Source organism: Excalfactoria chinensis, chromosome 1, assembly GCF_039878825.1.
Source record: "Excalfactoria chinensis isolate bCotChi1 chromosome 1, bCotChi1.hap2, whole genome shotgun sequence".
NCBI classification, from domain to species: Eukaryota; Metazoa; Chordata; class Aves; order Galliformes; family Phasianidae; genus Excalfactoria; species Excalfactoria chinensis.
In genome coordinates, this window is record NC_092825.1 from 181,040,169 (window position 1) to 181,061,109 (window position 20,941).

The window sequence follows — 20,941 nt, forward strand, 5'->3', positions numbered from 1 at the left end:
GAAAGGCCAGTAGGATGAAACTGAGCCCTTAGACATAGCAATGAGTGATGAAGAGGCTTGGATCCAGGCTTGAGTTCATAGAATCACAGAATCATTAAGGTTAGAAAAGGCTTTTAAGACATCTAGTCAAACCATCAACCCATAACCCACCATGCCCACTAAACCACATCCCTGTGCAAGTTCCTTTGACATCTATGCACAAACCCTTGGCCACAATTTACTTGTTCTAATTTAGATGCCTCCAACAGGCTTGGATAAACAGCATCCTAAAATGTCTAATCCCATAAAACCACAATCATGCAGGCAACGTTGCTTACTTTGATGGAGCAGCTGATGAGGCCTCCACGGTTGTGCACTTTCAACACACGCTCAAAGAGGAGATTTCGTTTGGCTTCATCAGTAGTGTAGTCCCCTTCTGTCAAGTCAATAGGTTCAGAGACCCCACCAGTAAAGTCTACCAGAGCATCAGCTGTGTTGCCTCCATCCAGGGCTTCGTAACATCCTGACAATCTAAAAGAGAGTGACAGGGTTGGCACAATAGCACTGACATTTTAAGAGCTCTCAGACACTTCTTGAGATGGCACAGAGAAAAGACATTTTGTAGGCAGTATTTCAGTGGGACTGGTCAGCAAAAAGAGGGTGACAAAAATCAGATCTGTGCTGCTTGCAGTACTGTTGAAATCCCTGAGATAGGTTTTATTTAAATCAAAGTGGAGTTGAAGGATATGTTGTTTTGAGGGTAAATTGAGGCAAGTGAAGGCTTTTTCTTCCAATTCCTGTGTATCCAAGATACATCTTACTCCCCCCTAAGAAATCCGTTGTTTTGACCAAAATTTCTGAGGCTAAAGCACCCTCCAGATGGAAGTTCCAGTCCTTGAGTACACAGAAGAGAAAAAAGGATGATGTTTGGTGTGGGGACCCTGACCACAAATATGCCCCAATAACTTTAGGTCTACTTCTAACCTATAAAACTGTTGCATCCTCAAGAAGAAAAGAAAGACCTCAGCTCATATAGGAGTAGATTCATATTGCCTCCCTGTTGCAGTGCAACCTCTGATAGTTCTTTAAGCCAAATTCAGAAATAACTATCACCAGCTCCTACATGGCATCAGACACCTGCGGAGCCTGCAGCATTCTGTTACTACAATTATTTTCCACTGGTATAAGCCAACTGATGAATGAACAGAGATGAAAATTGGAGTGTGCAGGTCCTCATTTGCTCTGCATCTGCCCAAGTACCTACTTGGCATAAGCCTTCTCCACCAAGGCACACCAGAACTCATTCTTGGAGTTGGAGTGGCAGTAGATGAGCTGGTTATGGAGCGTGGGCAGGCGGTCATCTATTACCACATCCAGCCACTGACCGAAACGCCAGAACTGGAAGTGGAAGATCCCTGCATAGCTCTCAGGCTTCTCGGCATTCCACTCCTGCTCCTTCCAGTCTGGGATGACCTGAGTTCAACACAAGGAGGAGACAGAAAGGAGACATGAACTCAGGTTATGCCTCTGCTTTTCTTGGGTTAATTCTTACATCAGAACTCATGCAGACAACATCAATGATGAGGAAGAACCTGAGGGAAGTGGATTTGCTCATTATAGCCCATTCACAACATATTCTGGGCTTGCCTCTTCCAAGCTAGACTAGATTTGCATCTACTGAAATATCTCAGACTTCATCCTTCACTGGAGGATGTCTCTAAAGATCTTTCACAGCTCTGTTTCTACTATGCCTTCCTTGACCTCATTCTCATAATTCTTCCCAGGAAATCTGCTGTCATCTACTGTTGTAAAGAGGCTATTGGAACAGAAGGGTCATATGGTCATATCTGACCAGGGATGGCTGTTCTTAGGATCAAAGTTTTGGAACAGAATTATAGACCACTTAGAAGGGGTCTGTAAGTTCATCAGGTCTAATAACTTGAGCACATCAGGTCTAAACCAAAAGTTATTATATGTTATGAGGACATTATCAAAATGCTTCTTGAACACTGACAAGCACATTCTCATTGATGGCTATTCTTATGACTGAATTTTTGTGAATTTTTATGTCAGAAGGGTACTGCTGGGAACCCTTTTTAAATCCTTTTCCTTGGTCCTTGTGTGATAGGACTGGTGTGAAAGTGAATGTTGTATTTGTCTACAGAGTGGTAATGAACGGGGAGCCCCACTCTGTGCATATCTGCTCTGATAGATTAGAAAAAAGTGAGATCCCCCTCCCCACAGGGTCCCTTTTAATCCCTACAAAGACCTGCCATGGTCATCCAGCAAGTACAGGAAGGAAAGAAGGAAAAAAAAAAAAAGAGTCTGAAGTGAAAGAAACTTTAGAGAAGTTAGGAAGGTGAGGCAGTGCAGGTTTAAAGTCACAGCCATTAGCAATCTCAGTGGGACAAGGCAAAAAGGGATGGGTAATTAAAACAGTAAAAACAGTTCATATCCTCCATGCTTGTGGGCACCATCAGATATTTAACTGCTTCCTAAGTGTTGTGACCTAAGAGAGGAGATGCTCCAGTGTGCCCATGGGAAGAATTATTAGCACGGCATGTTTCAGTTCACCTGATAGGACAAGAGGTAATGGCTTTAAGTTACACCAGGTTCAGGTTGGATATTAGGAGAAATTTCTTCTCTGAAAGAGTGGTAATGCACTGGGAAAGGCTGCCCAGGGTGGTGGTGGAGTCACCGTCCCTAGAGGAGTTCAAGAACTGTGAGGATGTGGCACTGAGGGATGTGGTCAGTGGGCATGATGGGGATGGGTTGGTGTCTGGGCTTGGGGATCTTGGAGGTCTTTTCCAAACTTAATGATTCACTGCCTGTCCTGAAGAGACAAACAGTAAGTATTGGGATGGGACAGGACAAGACACAGCTATATTGCATGGAAAGAAGGTCATCAAGAAGCCCCAGGTCATAGTGAGACCCCCATATGAGACTTTGGTCCTTTTCCCCCGGTTGAAACTTTGTGCTTTCCTATGATTGCCACCACAAAGCTGTAACATTCCCTTGATCCAGCCCAGGGCTTTTATTGTCCCTTGGAATTAAATACAGTTGAAATATTAATGATGCCTTCAGCTCTGTGAGCTCAATGGCACTCTTTGAGTTGTTTGGATCAATAGAAGCAGAACAGACAGAGCCATGAGAAGAGCCACTTTGGGAGGGTTTGGTGTTTTCCAGGAGTGCTAATGAAAGATGTCCCAGACTCCCTCTGGGTCACTGCCAGGGAAGGTCAGACCATCAGTCCCCATTGATTCCCTCCTGACTGGCACTCACGCTAATGAATTGTCATAGAGGATCATTGTGCTCATCAACTCACTATTAATGTGAGCTTAAAAATGACTAAGGTATTGATTAGAGACAGCTACTCAGCTTCCAGCTGACTGGTTTTGAGATCTAGCACTACCACTAATGGTGGCAAGAGGTACTGGTCCCCCACCATTCTCCACTCTCCCTTTTTCTGGGTATGGCACCAAAATTATCCTCAGCTGTTGAAGGCACCTGGATCTATGACTGTGCCTTCACACATAAAGCAGAATCTATTAACAGATTGTGTTCCAACAGTGACTCAAGGGGTGAGGAGTCTGATCTCTTCTCAGAAAAGGTTCTTCCCCAGAGGGCAGTGGGCATGGATAAGCTCACAAAGGGCAATGAGCACACACTTGAGCTGCTGGAGTTCAGGAAGTGCTTGAACATCACCCTCAGACATAGTCTGGATTTTGGGTGGTGCTGTGTGAAGCACTTGATGATCCTTGGGGGCCCCTTCCAGCTCAGTATATCCTATGATGCTATGACCCCCAGAGCCCAGCCTCTGCTCAAGCTGGCAAACACCAAGGCATGAGTTCAAGCATGCGGCTCCTCTTCCCATAGAACTCTCCATGAACTGTCCATTCTTGGCTGATAATGAGCCAGCAGTGTGCCCAGATGGCCAAGAAGGCCAACAGTATCCTGGCTTCTATCAGCAACAATGCAGCCAGCAGGAGCAGGAGCCGACTGTCCCCCTGTACTCAGCTCTGGCATGGCTCTATCTCAAGTGTTGTGTTCAGTTCTGGGCCCCTCACTACAAGAAAGACATCGAGGACCTGGAGTCTGTCCAGAGAAGGACAACAGAGCTGTAAACAGTCTGGAGCACCTTATGCATCTTATGGGGAGAAGCTGAGGGATTGTTCAGCCTGGAGAAGGCCTGAGCAAGAGGCTCAGGGGTGACCTTACTGCCTTCTACAACTACCTGTAACCTCACTGAGTTTGCAGTGAGGTGGGTGTCAGTCTCTGCTCCTAAGTAACAGCAACAGGACGAGCAGTAATGGCCTCAAGTTGTGCCAGAGGGGAGATTCAGGTTGGATGTTAGGAAAAACATCTCCAAATGAATGGCCAAGCACTAGCACAGGCTGCACAGGCAGGTGGTTGAGTCACCATACCTGGAGGTGTTCAAGAACCATGTAGATGTGGTACTCAGGAACATGGTTTAGTGGGCAATATTGGTGGTTAGTGGACAGTTGGACTAGATGACCTCAGAGGTCTTTTCCAACCTTAATGATTCCACGATTCTATGGTGAATTTCTGAGGGCACCTAGATCCAGTGTGCGTGAGCAGAGTATAAGAAGGACAGTGGGACAGTGATGTCCCTGGATCAGAGAGGGGCCATCTCCTACATCCACTGGCACAACAGGAGAGAGGTGGCAGCTCCAGGTGCCTATTGGGATACTGGTCTCAGGACAGCCACACCTGTAGGCACACAGCACAACTCCACCTGTGTCCTAACACTGCATATTCCCTAAAGGATTAAGCAGGAGATAGTCATATAAACGAGATCCACAGCTCCAACCCACCCCCAGGAGCCCTCCTCCGATATCTCAGCTCTCCTCAGTGGTTACTGGAGAGCATGCCCTTAACCACGCATTCTGGGATCCTGCTTAGTCCTGGACTCAACTTGGTTGCATTAAGGCAGTGAAAATGGCATTTCCCTAAGCTGATGCAGAGTTTTTCTTACTCTGGAGTGTCAGATGAACAGAAAATGCACCCGTGATTCTGAAGAAACATCCCTGACTTGAAGGAGGGATGGGTGGTGTATCTGAAAGCCTTTACAGGGCTGAAAACTTTGTAGGGAATGGTTGGTATAAACTGGATCATCTGCCCTGTGGGAGAGAGGAATCAGAGTGCCCCATTCATCTCCCAGTCCCAGCTCTGATTAAAAGGTGAGATCTACATCAGCATCAATTTCTCCCCTGCCCAGCTTCACACCCCTCCAAACCAAACCAAATACGTGAATCGGTGGGTTCTGCCTTACTGCATAGAGGACTGGGGCAGCTACCAGATAGGGAATCATGAAAACATGCATAGCCTTGATCCTTAAGGGGAAACCAGCTGGTAAGGTTTTTATTTACTGTGGCACATCAATACCAAGCAAAGTACCCGCTGCAGGAACTCTAACTGAGCAAACAGCATTGTAGCAATTACATATTATGAGACCTGGCAAGCAAAAAACCCTTTTGGAAGTTGTCAATGACTCTTGTTATGGGGTCTAATCTGGTCTGCACTCAGGGACTTTGTTCTGGGATGTATAAAGAGGGTTCTTCTATTGGAATAGAGACCATTTTGGGACCCTAGAACTGGGTTTGATCCACCATAGGTCCATAATATAGCCAAGCAGGGATGGGTCCTCTTTTGTTTCTCTTCATTGAATACAGCGTATCTTGGGATATAAGCAATGTTCATGCAGTGGACATGGCCTGGCCATATGTGGTTGCTGCAGGCAAGACTCAAAGCTCCCAACTTCTCTCCACCTCCTGTTTGACTTTTCCCCTCTCTCTAATACAACTTGTGTACATCATTTTATACACTGTCATTGGGCTAGAGAGGGCATGGTGTCCAGCATCTGGAGAAGAGGCTGGATGGGAATTGTGCCATCTCATCCTGGCTTTCCTACCACCATTCTCTCCTTATACACCTCAGGAAAACCTCAGTCCATACCTTAATGCTCAGCCCTATTTGGGTGTAAGTGCAAACCAACCAATGCTGCTGGCTCTGCACATACATGCGTACCTGCTTCAACCCATCTCACTATCAAAATACAGGCAGCAAGAGGAAGGCAACATGTCTGAGCACACCTCCCCACAATGACCCCCAGTATTAAACAGTGAAAGCTGTCAGGAAAAGGAAGGTCCACCCTTCTATTTTTTGTCCAGTGGGTTTGTATGAATGCTGAACACAACACATCTGAAGGTCCTTCAGCTTCATGGTAAGGTGAGCTTCCATAGGTCTGGTCTTCAGAGACATGGAACAGTCAAAGTCACAGTCACATAGGAGTCACTGTAAGTTGCAAGCACTCAGCATCCTTGCAAGGATCCATCTCAAACAAGCCTCCCCTTTTGGATGCCTGGGATGGAAACTTGATGGAAACTCTCCAGGATGCCTCTCCTGTTTGCAGCATGGCAATTTATTTTTCCATCAGGCATTTTGTATCCAGGTGCCATGGTTGGAAGGGTAAGAGCAGCCAAACATTTCCAATCCAGCAAAACTGTTGCTAGCCAGGCTTGGTGAATCCCTGAACTCACAAGCAAGCAGAATTATACTCTAGGCAAATAAAGAAGCAAGCATCCATGGCTTGTCCTCCCTCTTCCCCTTCATTCAGATTGAGGAAAGCATGTTAAGGGAATGTTTTTCAGGGTTGAAGAACTCCAGAAGTGCCAAAATACTCTCCACCATTTTGTTATGCCATCCATCAATGAAGAACCACATAGAAACAGCCAAGAACTGAATAAAAGAAAGAAAAAACGAAGACAAAGCATAGCTGAGCAAGAAGGACAGAGTTGGAGGGAATCAGGCTTTAAAAATGATGGAACCCTTCAGCTGAGCAGGTTCAAGGCCATCGGTGAAAGCAAGGAGGAAATACATCACCTTGCGGATCTTGGCTAAGTCCACGAGCCGCTCCCCAAATTCCTGGGCATCTGCCTCATTGCATTCCACCTCCTTGGCCCCTGGTTTCTTCCAGAAGATGCCCACTGGTTCCAGCAGCTGCCGGTTCATCAGGTGGGTAAGGTCAGGAGTCCAGTGCTGGGAGGTTCCGGTCACCATCACCTTCCCAGAGCTCTTCAATTGAATGTCCCAGTGGAGGAAACGCAGGTTGTGCTGCTGAATGAAATCCACCCTGTAGATGTGCTCGTTGGGACGCAGCAGCTTCTCACCATCCTGGGGCCTGGCATTTTTCTGCTGCAGGCTTTGAGCTCTCAGACGCATGCACCGGGTGAGCTGGTCATCGTGGATGAAGGGCAGCTTGAGCTCCCTTGCCTCAGCTGCCATCTCCTCTGCTGCTCCTCTGCTATGTCCTCAGCAACGTTTGGCTCCCAGATAGGACACGCAGGGGTAAAAATTCTGGTGCCCCTTCTCCGTGGTCCCAGCGGTGCTAGGCAACCCAGGCCAGTGACGCAAAACACCCTCCAGGGCTTCCTCTGGGTGCCCTCCCATCTCGTTTGCAGATTAGGAACTGATGGTGCTGCTGTGCATGATAATCTATAGGGAAGGGATATCTGATGTCAGCCTCCCTGGCAACCTCCCTGACAACGGCTCCAGCAAGCCAAAGTGCAGCTCGTTATCCCCAAATGAAGGTGCACAGCCAGGGCAACCATCCTGCAGGTGTCAGTGCCACTGTATTCTCAGAATATCAGTTTGTGGGATCATTCATGTTGGAAGCAGCCTGTGGAGGAGTCTGCTCCAACCCTCTGCTCAAAGTGGGACTTTCTGGTTAAACCAGGTTGCCTGGAGGTTTGTCTACCCCAGCTCTGAGCACCTCTGTGCATGGAGCCTTCTGGATAATACTATTAGAACATGGTCATACTGAAGACATTTCTTTTTTTTCCCCTTTTATATCTCATTTCCCATGCTGCTGTTGAATTTTGTCCTGTGGTTGTGCTCAAATCTGGCTCTGTCTTGTTTGTCTCCCGTTTGTTGTTGCAAATAACAAAAAGCTCCTCCTTTATCTCCTCCTGACCATACAAAACCATCTCTCTGGTGTCCATAGACCCTAAACCTGGGCAAATCCCAGATGAGGAATCACAAGTGCCAGTTGGAGGGGAAGAATAATTTATCTTGCCCTGCTGGCTGCACTCGTGGCAATTTGGCACCACGTGTGGCTGTTCATCTCTGTGAGGGTCTGTGTTTGACACACAGTCAGGACCCTATGGCTTCTGCTAGGTGGCACTGCTGGCAGGAAGCCTTAGTGAGCACCAACAGCTCAGCATAGGTCTGCTGCCCTCGAATGAACTGGGTTGATGTTGGAGAAGGTGCATGGAGTTCCTTTTTACTCAATGTTTCTGGGAATTGGGGACATGGACACAGTCTAGGCCTTTGTTTGTCTCTTTGGGCCAAGTGAAGGAGCATATCCAAGATGGAAGCAAGCTCTTCCAGGTGCTGTAGAGATGCTCGGAGTCCAAGTGAACACCAACAAGACTGCTATGCCTAACATGGGGCTGCCCATTTCCTAAAAGCTGCCGAGTATGGTTATACCCAGAGCATTTTGTGCTGTGTTGGTGGGCTCTCCAGGCAGTGGATGGGACAAAGGAGGATACGTATGAATGCGTTCCTCTTTGAAGGGTATCTCCAAGAGGTTGTGGATCCCAAACAGAGCTGCCATGATAAGTCATGTACCCCTATGCCAAGCACCATGAAAAGGTGGCAAAACCATCATCATGACTTCAGGCATTCCATGGAAAAGGCCTGACCTCACAGCAAGCATGCTGTGGCATCTTTAGGATAGAGCCTCTGGATTGGACTTTCAGAGAGTCCTTGGATTTCAGCATCAACTGTAAAACATGCTGTAAAACAAACCATTCTGAAAGAAAGAAGGATGCAAGGATGCAGATAAAGAACAGCTCTGAGAGTTAAGGGTATGGAAAATGAGAAGTCACAAGCACCTATGGCAAAATTGCCAAGGGAGGAAAAGTAATGCCATTGGTAAACTGAAATAATGAGGTGTCCAAAGAGACCTGGCTTCTGTTTGGTCGACATCTCCCAGGGCAGGGCTGGAGGTGATTGGTGAGGAGGAAGGAGAACTTGCCTTGGGGAGATGACAATGCAGAAGAACAGCCTAAACAACACCTTACAGCACACCTGTAACAACAGCCACAAGCTACAGAAGTACAGAAGTAGGAGGAAATCTTATTGCTTATCCAAAAGTCAACAAAACCTACCTCGTTCACATGTGCTGGAAAGACTTGATTTCAACAGAAAACAAAAGACAAATTCCCGTAGTAGAGCTCAGTGTTTATGACCACAATAGCAGAGATGGGAGGGACTTCAGCACACAGAGCAAGGAGGGAATACTGGTCTGCTGCAGTAGGGGACTGGGTGAAGTGGGCGACACTGCCAACATTATGGGGCTTTGGTGGCTGCCTTTTCACATTAAAATTGAGATGAAGGTGCTTGCAACTTGCTGGTCCCTTGTGCTAGGATGACACACCTGTATCACACTGAAGACCACAGTTGCACTGGCTTTCATAGGCTTGAATTCTTCTCCCAAGGAGGACATGGTAAAAATGGCCAGTCTGGCAAAGGATGTGGCACTTGGCACCTCTGCCCCTTCACACTACTTAGGCTCTGCCCCCTATTCTGTAGCTCCTTGGTGCCCTCCTGGTTTGTGACAGTGCAACCACGTTGCCCTTGGACCCCAATCTCATAGGAATCCCACTGTGTGGAGCAAACCATCTATGGGACATGCCAGGGATGTGTGTTTGAGGAACAGTGGCTTGGGAGGCACACTAATATCCTTAGATCACCCTATTGCCCCTATGCAAGGTGTCTTATGGTCAACGTGAGAACACACTGGGCAGCCAGAGAGGTAATACTATGGGAAACAGGGACTTGACTTTCAGCACTGCAGTTGAGCATCCTGAATATATAAATATATAATAATAACAGTATATATATATATATATATATATATGGTTATTCTGGAGTGGGGAGGGTCATACTTGGGATGTAGAAGGACAGAGAAGAGCTTGATTCATGTGGTTATGGAGAAACTGGTGAAGAGTTTGGCTCAGATGTGATGTGGCTGTAATCACAACAACTCCTCTCAAAGAACGTTTTTCTTTAAGGGAGGTTTTCCAGCTTTTAAGGACTGAGGCATTCCTGAAGATCCAATATCTGAGCCAAGCAAACAAAGCAGGAGGACAAGGCATTGACCTCTGGCATGGGGCACAGCTTACCTTCTGCCACAGGGCCTCACGGGATGCCAGGGAAGAGCAGGCAGCCACAAACCAGCAGTTCCCAACCTGGCCCTGGTGTAAGTCATGGGAGCTGATCCCATCCACAAAGAGATGAGGATCGGCACAGATTTCCTGTGAGACAGGAGAAAAAAGGCACACCGGTGAGTGAGGAGGCAGAGAAATACAAAGCAAGGCTTCCCAACAGAGGAAAATCTCTTTCTCTGATCCTCAGGATCCCTTTAAGTCCCACCTGCAGCTTCGTGCTGGCCTGGCTCTTCACATTGGTGGCAGGAGGACCTTGTCCTGCCTTGTGCTCTCCCCAGGATATGGTTATGTCACTGCTGAAGCGATGCCAGATCCTCTCCCTGGAGGATGTCTGTTCTGTTCCAGCATCAGCACAACTCTGCTATCATTACCCATGGTGATAATGGTACGTTTTCACATCATTACAGCCCTAGTGACCCATCTCCTCCTGTAAGTCTTCCCTTTGCCTCCTCTGCAAGCCCTTCAGCTCTGACAAAGTTGTCTCTTTATCAAGCTTCTCCCTCTCACTTTGCTCTGGGGACCTTCTAATGGGAAGGCATTTGGTGCTGGGAGTATCATAAACCATAGCATGGCTCAGTTTGAAAGCCCATCCAGTTCCTAGGGTCTAACTCAGCCTGGCCTTGAGCACCTCCATGGACACCTGATCAATCCAGTATGGAGGTCATTTTCCAGGCTGAAAGTGGATGGGACAGAGAAAGAGTTGAAAGAAACTTTCCTGTTTTGCTATTCTATCTAATTTAAAAGGGTGAAAGTCAAAGCAGATCTCCTTTCTCTATGCCCTTTACATCCAAAGTAACATTCTTCAACCTTTGCATATCGGGACTTGAATTGCTTATTCCTCATGGGGAGGAACTGCTGCTTCATAAGCATACAAGGACAGATGCCCCATCCCTGTGGACTTTCCAACTCAGGCTGAACAGGCCCCTGAGCACCTGATGAAGCTGTAGGAGTCCCTGTTTGTTGCAATCAAGTTGGATTAAATGGCCTTTAAGAGTCCCTTCCAGCTCAAACGATTCCCTGGTTCTGTGATTCTATGACCACCCTTTAATCCCACCTAACCCAGCCAGCACTGCACACTTAATAAACGACTTGAGATTCATCTGGATACAAACTGGGCAGCTATCAAACCCCCAGGAGAGGACTGATTCAACCCTGGCTGCCAGTGTTGCAGGAGGTTGGAATAAGCACTAGAGGGAGGCAGTCTGACAGCTGCCAACAGCACCTGCTCTTTTCAGCATCCCTGAGTACTGAAAGGGATGGAAGAGGAGCGGTGCTGTTTAATAACAGGATAACAGAGGTTATCCTATTTCATACCATCAAGGAAGCAGCCAACAACTTGTGATGCATCTGTCCTGGCTGTCAGTGATGTGGATGATAGCGGTCCTGCTCTGGGCTTAGAGGCACCATGTCTGAGGACCATTGCTGCTCTTTCTACACATTGGGTGCACCCATAGCATACAAAAGAGAACTCAGTTGGTTTGGTGTAGGTCAGGAGAAGGTGAAATCATGGAAGCACATTACACTTGGCAGAAATTAGGGTAAACGGTGTTGGGTGCTCTTTCTCTCTAGCAGAGCTGCTTGTTAGCTGTGACTTCCCCATCACCAAGCGTCTATGAATTAAAACCCTTTGGTTGCACATTTTAAGACAAGGGAAGCCCTGTGTCTTCAGCAGAAAAGCAGCCTGTCTTTGTACAGAAGAGGAGATCAGTGCATTGCACTCAGTTCTCTCAAAGCCACAACAGCACCGAGGGTGCCAAGGTTGGAAATGCTCATGCCTGGAAATGCAAAGGACACATCTCATTTATAGAATCATAAAGGTTGCACAAATCCTCTAAGATCATCCAGTCCAACTGCACTGTGCCCAGGCAGTTCCCTATGAGCTCTGCACACAACTTGGGCAAGTCCCAAAATATTCAGCAAGCCTTCACAGAGGGCAGAGGGAGGCTGCCATGCTGCAAAAGGACAACACAGCATCATCATCCCCAGGATGAAGCTTGGTTCTGGTGGGCACCCAATGGCCCTAAACACAGAATCACCCAACCAATGCAGTTAGATGGAACTTCGGAGAGCATCCAGCCTGACCCATCTACTCCAAGTAAGATCAGGTGGAGCAGGTTATTCAGAACCATGGCCAGTTTGGTTTTGAGTATCTTCATGGATAGAAACTCCACAGCCTCTCTGGGCAACATGTGCCAGTGCTTAGGCTACCCACAGTGGATAAGCATTTTTCTCATGTTTAACTATAATTCTGTATTTTTTCCATTATGTGTTCAGTGCCTCTTGTCCCATCACTGGGTATCAGTGAGAAGAGTCTGGCTTGGTCTTCTGCATTCCCTACCATCTCTATGGACATTCATAGAATCATTAAGGTTGGAAAGACCAACAGGATCATCTCAAGTCCAACCACCAACCTGTACCTATAGACCATGTCACTCAGTGTAACATCCAACCTTCTCTTCAACACCTCCAGGGACAGTGACTCCACCAGCTCCCTGGGGAGCCTGTGCCAATGCATCACCACTCTTTCCAAGAAGAAAGCTGTCCCAATATTCACACTGTTGGATTCCCCTTGAACCTTCTTTTCTCTAGGCTGAAGAGTCTCAGATGTTTTGACCTCCTCTCTTGTGCCACGTGCTACAGAATGCTCTCCTCACAGAAGGTCATGACCTTGGTATCATTCCATTCATTCAACAGGACCAGTTGGACAAACACTGAATCATCCTCCCTGCACTGTGACCCTGAAACCACACACATTTGCACACATTCTCTGGGGCCTTCTGGGTTCAAACACTGGCCACCTCAGCCAGCTCAACTCACAGTGCTCTCTTCAGCACATACCTAATTTCTGCTCTTCATCTCATAGCAGATGGCTCCTGGGTCATGACTCTTCATCTGGACACATGTGCTGAATAACAGGGAATGTGGAGGGGACAGCCTAAAGCTATGGCTACAGGAGATACAGTTTTGATGCATTGCTCTTGACTCCACCTTGTCCATTTTTACCCCTTTTGGCAGGGATTTTTTTTGGTAGTGGTATGGGCTTGCAAGGCTGAGTGCTTGCATTGCCTTTCATTTAAATGCTTCATAACTGCAACAATGGACAAGGGAAGAGCCACTGATGCCATCTCTCTGGACTTCAGAAAGGCCTTTCACATGGTCCCTCACAACATCCTTCCATCCAAATTGGAAAGATGTGGATTTGGATGGGTGGGCTGTTCGATGGATGAGGAACTGGTTGTGAGATCATTCCCAAAGAGTGGTGGTCAATGGTTCAAGGTCCAGATGGAGACTGGTGATAAAAGGCATCTCTCAAGGGTCAGTACTGGGACAAATGCTGTTTAGTGTCTCCATCAAAGACGTACACAGTGGGAATGAGTGAACCCTCAGCAGTTTGCAGATTATACCAAGCTGTGTGGTGTGGTCAACCAGATGACCTTTAAAGGTCCCTTCCAACTCAAATGGTTCTATGATTCTATGATAAGACGAACTTGGCTTGGAGCATCCCTAGGGAACCTAGGCAGTGTTAGAGCTATTTGCCCTCCCTAAAACTGGCTGATGAAATGGCCACTGAACTCCAGGAAATTAACTATGACTTGGTGAAAGCAGGTAAAATGGCCCCATGGAAAGATATAGCCTGATAATAAAGGCAGGTGCAAAGTGATTCAAATTTCTCGTGATTCATATCCTGCTTTCTACATCCTTTCTCTTGCAATGGGTGTGGGATAGAGCTGGACAGCAGTGACAGAAGATGGAGAAGGCTCTGAGGCAACTCTTGATGAAAGGCTGATGGCTGACGTAGCAGCACTGGCTTACGGGAGTCCAGAATAGGCCTGTGCCAGTTTGCTCCCTCTGAGCTTGGGATATTGAAATCCATTAGTGAAAAGAAGACGTGATCATTGCACTTATCTTGTACTTGCTTGTTTCCTCTCACTAAAAAGCATGTGGGCTTTTCCTTGTCTCTCCCTTTTAGCACTATTTCCCTCAACAGGCACATTTTCCTTCCAGATGCAATTAAGCAAGAATATATCATCCCTGTCTCCAGTTAGTCCAATCCCACATAGGGCAGCAGGGAGCAAATCACCTTCTAATTGGCTTTATAATTGGCAACTGTCTTATCATAAACATTCCCCGGTGCAGATTTCTGAGCATTAGATACACTGGGGGTCTGGATCATGTCAAACCCACTGTGGAGAGGGAAAAAAGCTAAGAGGGATAATAACCATGTGAGATGCAACATCTGCTGCATGCCAGGGTCAGTTTTAGCTAACAAGATTTTGCAAGGAGCAGACCAGCTTAATTGCATTGCAGAGCTGGGATGCAGGAGACCGGCTGTTTCAGGAACAGTGCTTTCACTCAGACTTGCAATATCAGCAAGATAATCAATTAGCTGCACTTCCCCCTTCCCGAGTGACAAGGAACTGAAAGGACCTCGTGTTGTGAATGTCCAAGCAGAGCAGACAATGGTGGCACAGGTGGCACAAAGATCCCCGTGCTGCTGGTATCTCCACTGAGATGTGACTTTGTAAACAGCAGTTACTGAGTTTGCACCTGAGTGACACAAGGAAGAGGAATGGGGTGGGTTTGGGAACCCATAGGTCTGTGTTTTCATAGGGATTAATGATTCCCCAATGGTTCAGCTTCACATATACCATATGGTAGCTTTTGTTGGCAATGTCTGCATCCTGTAAAACTGCTTTGGGGGGTTTTGTATTGCTTCAGCCAGGCACCCTTAATGCTAACCAACTTGACACATCTCACTCTGTATGTACTTGCACCTGTTATCAGCTCCCACCATGCAAAGGGAGTGGGACACTCCACCCGCAGTGAGTAGGACTTGTAAAAGGAGGCATTACAAATACAATACACTCCCACTAACATCATGACCCTATTCATGTACCTGTGTACCACACAACACAGCGTTTGTTTTGGCACCAGAAATGGCATGGATAGTTTCAAACAGGATCCAAAGGTCAATTGGCACGCTTAGCCCTGATGTTTGCTTTTCCCAGTATCTGAAGTACAAATGCAAAGAGATCTCTGTTGAAGCAACGAGACAGGGAGAGATGTAACACACTGTGGGAGCACTGCACCACCACCCCAGGAGCAGATGGAGGTAGAGAATCAAAGAGTAATTATAGCTGGAAAAGACCCCTAAGTAACCATGACCCTCAGCACCACATCTCCAAGGTTCTTGAACACCTCTAGGGACAGTGACTCCACCACCTCCCTGACAGCCTGTACCAATGCAATACCACTCTTTCAGAGAATAAGCTTTTCCTATTATCTAACATGAACCTCCCTTGGTGCAGCTTAAGGCCATTATCTCTCATCCTATCACTGTCACCTGGGATCAGAGGTCAATGCCACCTCACCACAACCTCCTTTCAGAGAGTTGCAGAGGGCTATAAGGTCTCCCCTGAGCCTTCTCTTTTCCAGACTGAACAATCCCAGATCCCAGAAGGAAGTATAGGATGGGAAGGAGACTAAAACAAGTGCAGAACCCTCTGATTCGCTGTTCCCATTCCTCCCACTCATACTTCATAGTGATGTGCTCTTGGAAAGCCTCACCATTACTCAGTCCAGGGCTACTTTGGTCTCCACCCAGCCAAGATCGATGCCAAAGGACATGGCATCCCCACCTTCAGCATCTCCATGTTTTCAGGCACTGCCTGTCTAACAGTGAACTGGTTCAGTGTATCTGTTAGTAGATCAGATCTGCAGATTTCAGCTCCCAAGCAGGAAGGTAGGAAGGTAGGGAGCTAGGAGTTATGGTTTAGGGGTTTTCTGTAGGTATGGTAAAGGGAGAATGGTTGGACTAGATGATCTTATAGGTCCTTTCCACCCTTGTGATTCTATGAAGGTCTCCAGGCACCCACAGCCTCCTTGGGCAACCTGTTCCAGTGCATCACCACCCTCAGAGTGAAAGACTTCCTCCTAACCCCGCTACCCTAAACCTCCCCTGTCTCAGTTCCAGACCATTCCCCACTGTCCTAGCAACATTCTTCAGCTCTCCTACAGACCTCCATTAGGACAGCACTAAGGGTCAGGAAAAACCCTTGCTTAGCAACATCTTGGGTTTAAAACCCACTTGTTCCACAGCTATTGTGAATCTCGGAGTGAGCTGGTGAATCTATGAGCTCAGCTGCAATGCTTCTGCCTCCAAAGGCCATCATTTGGGTTTGGCACTCATGCTCACCCAACACCGCCCTGCCTGAATCCTAATTCCTGTGTTGCGCTGAAAGTCAGTCTTCTAAAACACAATTTAGAAAGCCAAATCAAGCCTTTTATTATTATTAAATATCTTAAGAGTCAAGAAATTGAAAAAGAGAGCACAACGCTGCAAAGGAAAACTACCTCGCCCTCTGTAATACATATAAAAACATCTCAGATAGTTTATAGCAGGGATACTCTTACTTAAGCCACACTATACCAGGGCTAGGATCTGCCCCTTGGTCTGTGGTTGTATTGTATTTATAACACAGCAGCATCTTGATCGAAGACCGGCACTTGACCCCACCACAGTCCCAATTAATCCCTGTTTGTGCAATGGTGACGAAGAGGTTATCATGAGTTTAAGCTATTTAAAGAAGTGACTTCCAGCCCACACCTATTCTGGTTATTCATACTCTGGGCGTAGCTTTGCAAACACAGAAACATACTTTATGAGAAAGCCAACATCTAGTAATGTGGATTCGTGAGCTTCTGTAACCTGAGATGGGAGATGGCACATAAAGGGGCATCATTCAGATAAAAACCATTCAAAATTCAAGCAAAAAGAAAAGGCTGCATTCCTACTGCTGGCAAGAGAAGGCAGCAGAGAGGAGTTCGGCAGCAGCGTAGGTTCAAATCAGACCATAAGCATCCAGCATTGGCTGGTATTGGCTGGAATTTCACCAAGCAGAATGAAGCCCATATTTAATAACCAAAGTGACTCAACAGGGATCTTCCTGCACAGTCCCAAGTCATGGAGCTAGATGTGTTCATGGAACCCAAGCAAGCTTCATCTCTCCTCAGCAGCATCCCTGTTTCCTATGGTGATTTCCTCCTGACCTGTTCAACATTCCCAGTACAGGAAACATGCAGCATTCCCAGACAAGACTTTGAAGCCTTTAATACACTCCCAGTTTGCTGACAGTTTAGAGAGAGATGTAATGATGTATGTACATCACCCATAGCTCCAAGATGGGAACATGCACAAGCCCTCCAAGGGATAGGTGAGTTTCCATATAAATTCACCACATGGTTTACGTATTGTGTATACTGCTATGTAGGCTTGGAGATGGTGACTTCAGCTACCCATGCTCAGCTTTAGGTCACTAAAGCCTGCATAAACACTGCAGCCACTGTACTTCCTCAATGATGCTTTTCATCCACCCCCACCATCTGTGCTAAATTATGTATATCAGAGGAGGAACAGCACCATTCCACTTACTGTCAAATTACATCGGGGTTTTATTTTAAAAAGGGACAACTTAGGGAATTTAATACTCCATACACATCATTCCGACAGTGTCAGTCCCTTGGCAGCAAGGAAAGGACAAGCCTTTGCCCTGGGGCATTGACAAAGACAGATGCTGGCTGTGTTTTTTTCATCCCTGGTTAACCCATCGATGCTCTTGGATCTGACTGGATCCCAGTCCATGCTAAGAAAGGCAAGATGGAAAGATGACAGAGAGAGGGTTCACATCTGGTTCTCTACAGGCATAGGCATCTTTCTGCATGGGGTTATCATATATCTATCACATATTTAAAGAGGACAGAAATGGAGATGCAGTGTTTCCCCAGTGCACACAATATATCAGTGGTTTATGCTGAGGTTTTACCAGTTCTTACACACTTATCAATTCAAATCCACAGGTGAGGACTGGTCCTTAGAACAAGTGATCCGGAGCTGTGGTTTATTTTCCTCTCCTGGAAATGCTTTAAATAAAACTCTCTGATAATTAGAGGAAGTGAATCTAGTTTAATTCAATGGGAAGTTAATTCAAGGAAATCCCATGACCGCTCGCTGAGCAGAAATTCAGCCACTGCATTGACTGCGGTTCCATCTGGCTTTAGCCTCAGCAGACCAAGGAAATGGTTCCTCTGCTCCAGCTACCGGGTTCCATCCTCCCACCCATGCCTCCTCCTATTTGCTCCTTTAACCGCTTATCACAGTAGCTGATGTCAACCCCAGTTTTACAATGCCTAGCGTTTCACTTTCCTTCTTCAAGAGGAAGCACCATGCCTAGCCAAGCTCCTTTGCAAGGGCCTTGGTGCCAGCCTTAAGCATCACCTTCCTGAACTCTAAAGCCCAATCTGAAAAGGTTTTGCACCATTCCCTCCCATTTTCCTCAGAGAGGGCAGCAGATGTCCTCGACTCCTTTCATTGATACCCTCTGCTCTCGTTGTCCTCGTCTCCATTACAAACACGGCTACGATAATTTATAGACACGGACACGCGGCTGCATTAAAATGTAGGCAATAAATCTGATCTGCTGATTTTAGCATTGGTTTTGCATTTATGCATGTGTCCTTCTGAGGTCTGAGGGTGGAGCAGACTTCCTGGCTGCTTTCTTATCAAGCACTGCCCATGCCAGCCAGCTTAGTCTGATGCAAAGAGGCAAAACGTATGTCACCACGGGGCCATGACCCTGGGAGGATCAGGTGAAATCTGCTGGGGCAGATCCAGGGTCATTGAGAACTGAGAGCTCTCGAAACAATCATAAATAATAACAAAAATGATCTCATCCTTCCTGGGCTGGGAATAGGTGAACAGTGCTGACTTACGGCATAAAAATAAGGTAAACTCGGAAACTGCATTGCAAAGTGATCAATCCCTTCACTGGCAAGGAGCAACCAAACTGGCAGCCGGCTCCAAGCTTCAGAGAGCACAGCAGATAAATGAACAGTTGAGCAGCTCATAAATTCCTACGTGTAGAAATGCAGAAGCCTGGAAGGACTCTGACTCTATGATGGATAGCAGAGGGGTTACAGACTCCCATTTAGAGAAGATGGTTCATCCATTGGTGGTAATGCTACCCACAGGCATGCTCAGCTTCCTATAGGCAGGACCAAAGCCTACAGATGGACCATAAAGCTGCCCGGGGAGGTGGTGGAATCACTGACCCTGGAGGTGTTCAATAGAAGGGTAGATGTTGCACTGAGTGACATGGCCTAGGGACCTGGCACCCCAAGCTACTGTTCTGGGTGAGCTCAAAGAGCAAAGCCCCACAACATTTTAGCCTGCAAATCCCCATTATCACCACCCTTGTGCTTTTGCCAGCTTCCCAGCCTGTGCTGTACGCTGGGGAAAAGACCTTTTAATGCAGAAACTTGAGGGCAGGCAAGTGTCAATCTTGCTTTTAGTGAATTAGTTCATTGACTCCTTTCTCATTCCACGAAAACCCCGCAGGGATGGATTGTATAACCCTCACTCAGCAAGGGAAAGGAGCTAAGTGCTGCATCACGCAAGGAAAAGGGGATCGGAGAGATGCTCTCCTCTCCTGCAGCATCCCCTCCTCATCCAAAGACACTGAATTCAGGAGACAATGGAAATAGGTCAAAACCCTGACGCAAAAGTCAGCCTAGATTTATGTCCAGAGAAGTGGCTGCTGCAAAAAAATGGTATTTCCCAGTTCTTAAAACAAGGTTGCTATCGTATGGCTGGAAACAAAGCATATAAATAAAAGGGGCTGTGAAAGAAAGCTGCTCTCCTCAGTGCCAAAGCAGGGCTGAAAATGCCCCAGACAGGAGGGTGTAGGCTTCATCCAATACAGCTCCTCCAGTCATTGCAACCTGCAGGCTTGAGCTCACAGTGCAGAGGTGCAGCAGCACCACGACTATTCATGGCCTAAGTTTTCCACCTGGTCTAATTTACTTCCCATAGGGTATAGTGATAACCTGGTGACCAGCCAGAAAGTCTCAGTAGCAGATATGGGCCTCTTCCTCTCCAGGCCATGAATGGTTTTGTTCACAAGAGATAGGGTAGGATAGGGTAGGGTAGGATGTCCAGAAGGATGCTGAGCATCAGAAGTCTAAATAAAATCCAGAAAAAAATGACATCCATTGCTTTCCTTATCCCAGCCCTAATTTATGCCTCCCAGCCTGCATACCAGCCAGCCCCTTCCCTTCTTCTCAGTATCACCTCCCCTTATTTATCCAGCTCCTAAAATCCTGGACTGTCTCATCCAATGCACAGACTAACACTGCTGTTTCTTTGCTGCACTACAACATCTGTATCTCCAATGCAAAACTCAGAACTTGAGGACCAAGCACCACGTGCCCCAATACACAGATCTCCTTTGCTTTCACACAGCAGCAGACAGAGGGAGAAGGAGCATCAAGCACTCAGCCCAAAACTCCAAGTTTAATTTCTAATGCAAATGCCAAGATTTGCTGCCAGGAAAAAAAAATAACCCTGATGCTGGCCAAGCCAGATCCACAATCTGCTTTGGCTCAGCAACAAAACAGTCTCATTTTTGAATGGCTACACAAAACAACAGCTCTTCAAGGCCCCCTTCCTGGTATGGCTTTCCTTTCTCTGACACGCTTGAGCAATTAGCTTTCTGGCTCAGCTGTGTTAGAAGATGAAGTCATCCAGAGAGCAGCCACCAGAGTTAAAACCCAGCATGAGGGCTTGTCCAGATGCTGCATCTGCAAAGAGCTGGCTTTCAAAGCAGATCTGGAGAGAGAGCAGGGAGGGAGGGAGGATGCTCTGGGAAAAACAA

The 20,941-nt window shown here is 46.9% G+C and overlaps 2 protein-coding genes across 2 annotated transcripts in view; both read right to left on the reverse strand.

Moving 5' to 3' along the window:
* Positions 1-20,941, reverse strand: part of CAPN5 (calpain 5) — a 46,409-nt gene that overhangs the window by 10,003 nt on the left and 15,465 nt on the right. The window contains exons 3-5 of the mRNA XM_072326992.1: positions 10,188-10,319; positions 1,244-1,452; positions 318-510 (exon numbers count right to left, since the gene is read on the reverse strand). Of these exons, the coding sequence (XP_072183093.1) occupies positions 318-510; positions 1,244-1,452; positions 10,188-10,319 (534 nt within the window). The remainder of the gene's footprint in view (positions 1-317; positions 511-1,243; positions 1,453-10,187; positions 10,320-20,941) is intronic.
* Positions 6,486-7,324, reverse strand: OMP (olfactory marker protein). Its single transcript, XM_072360166.1, has one exon. It carries the CDS (start codon positions 7,282-7,284, stop codon positions 6,805-6,807), a length of 480 nt encoding a protein of 159 aa, XP_072216267.1. The 5' UTR covers positions 7,285-7,324; the 3' UTR covers positions 6,486-6,804.

What these genes read in the sequence shown, in the direction of transcription:
- OMP (XM_072360166.1), bottom strand. Translation starts at nt 7,284, where the DNA reads ATGGCAGCTGAGGCAAGGGAGCTCAAGCTGCCCTTCATCCACGATGAC.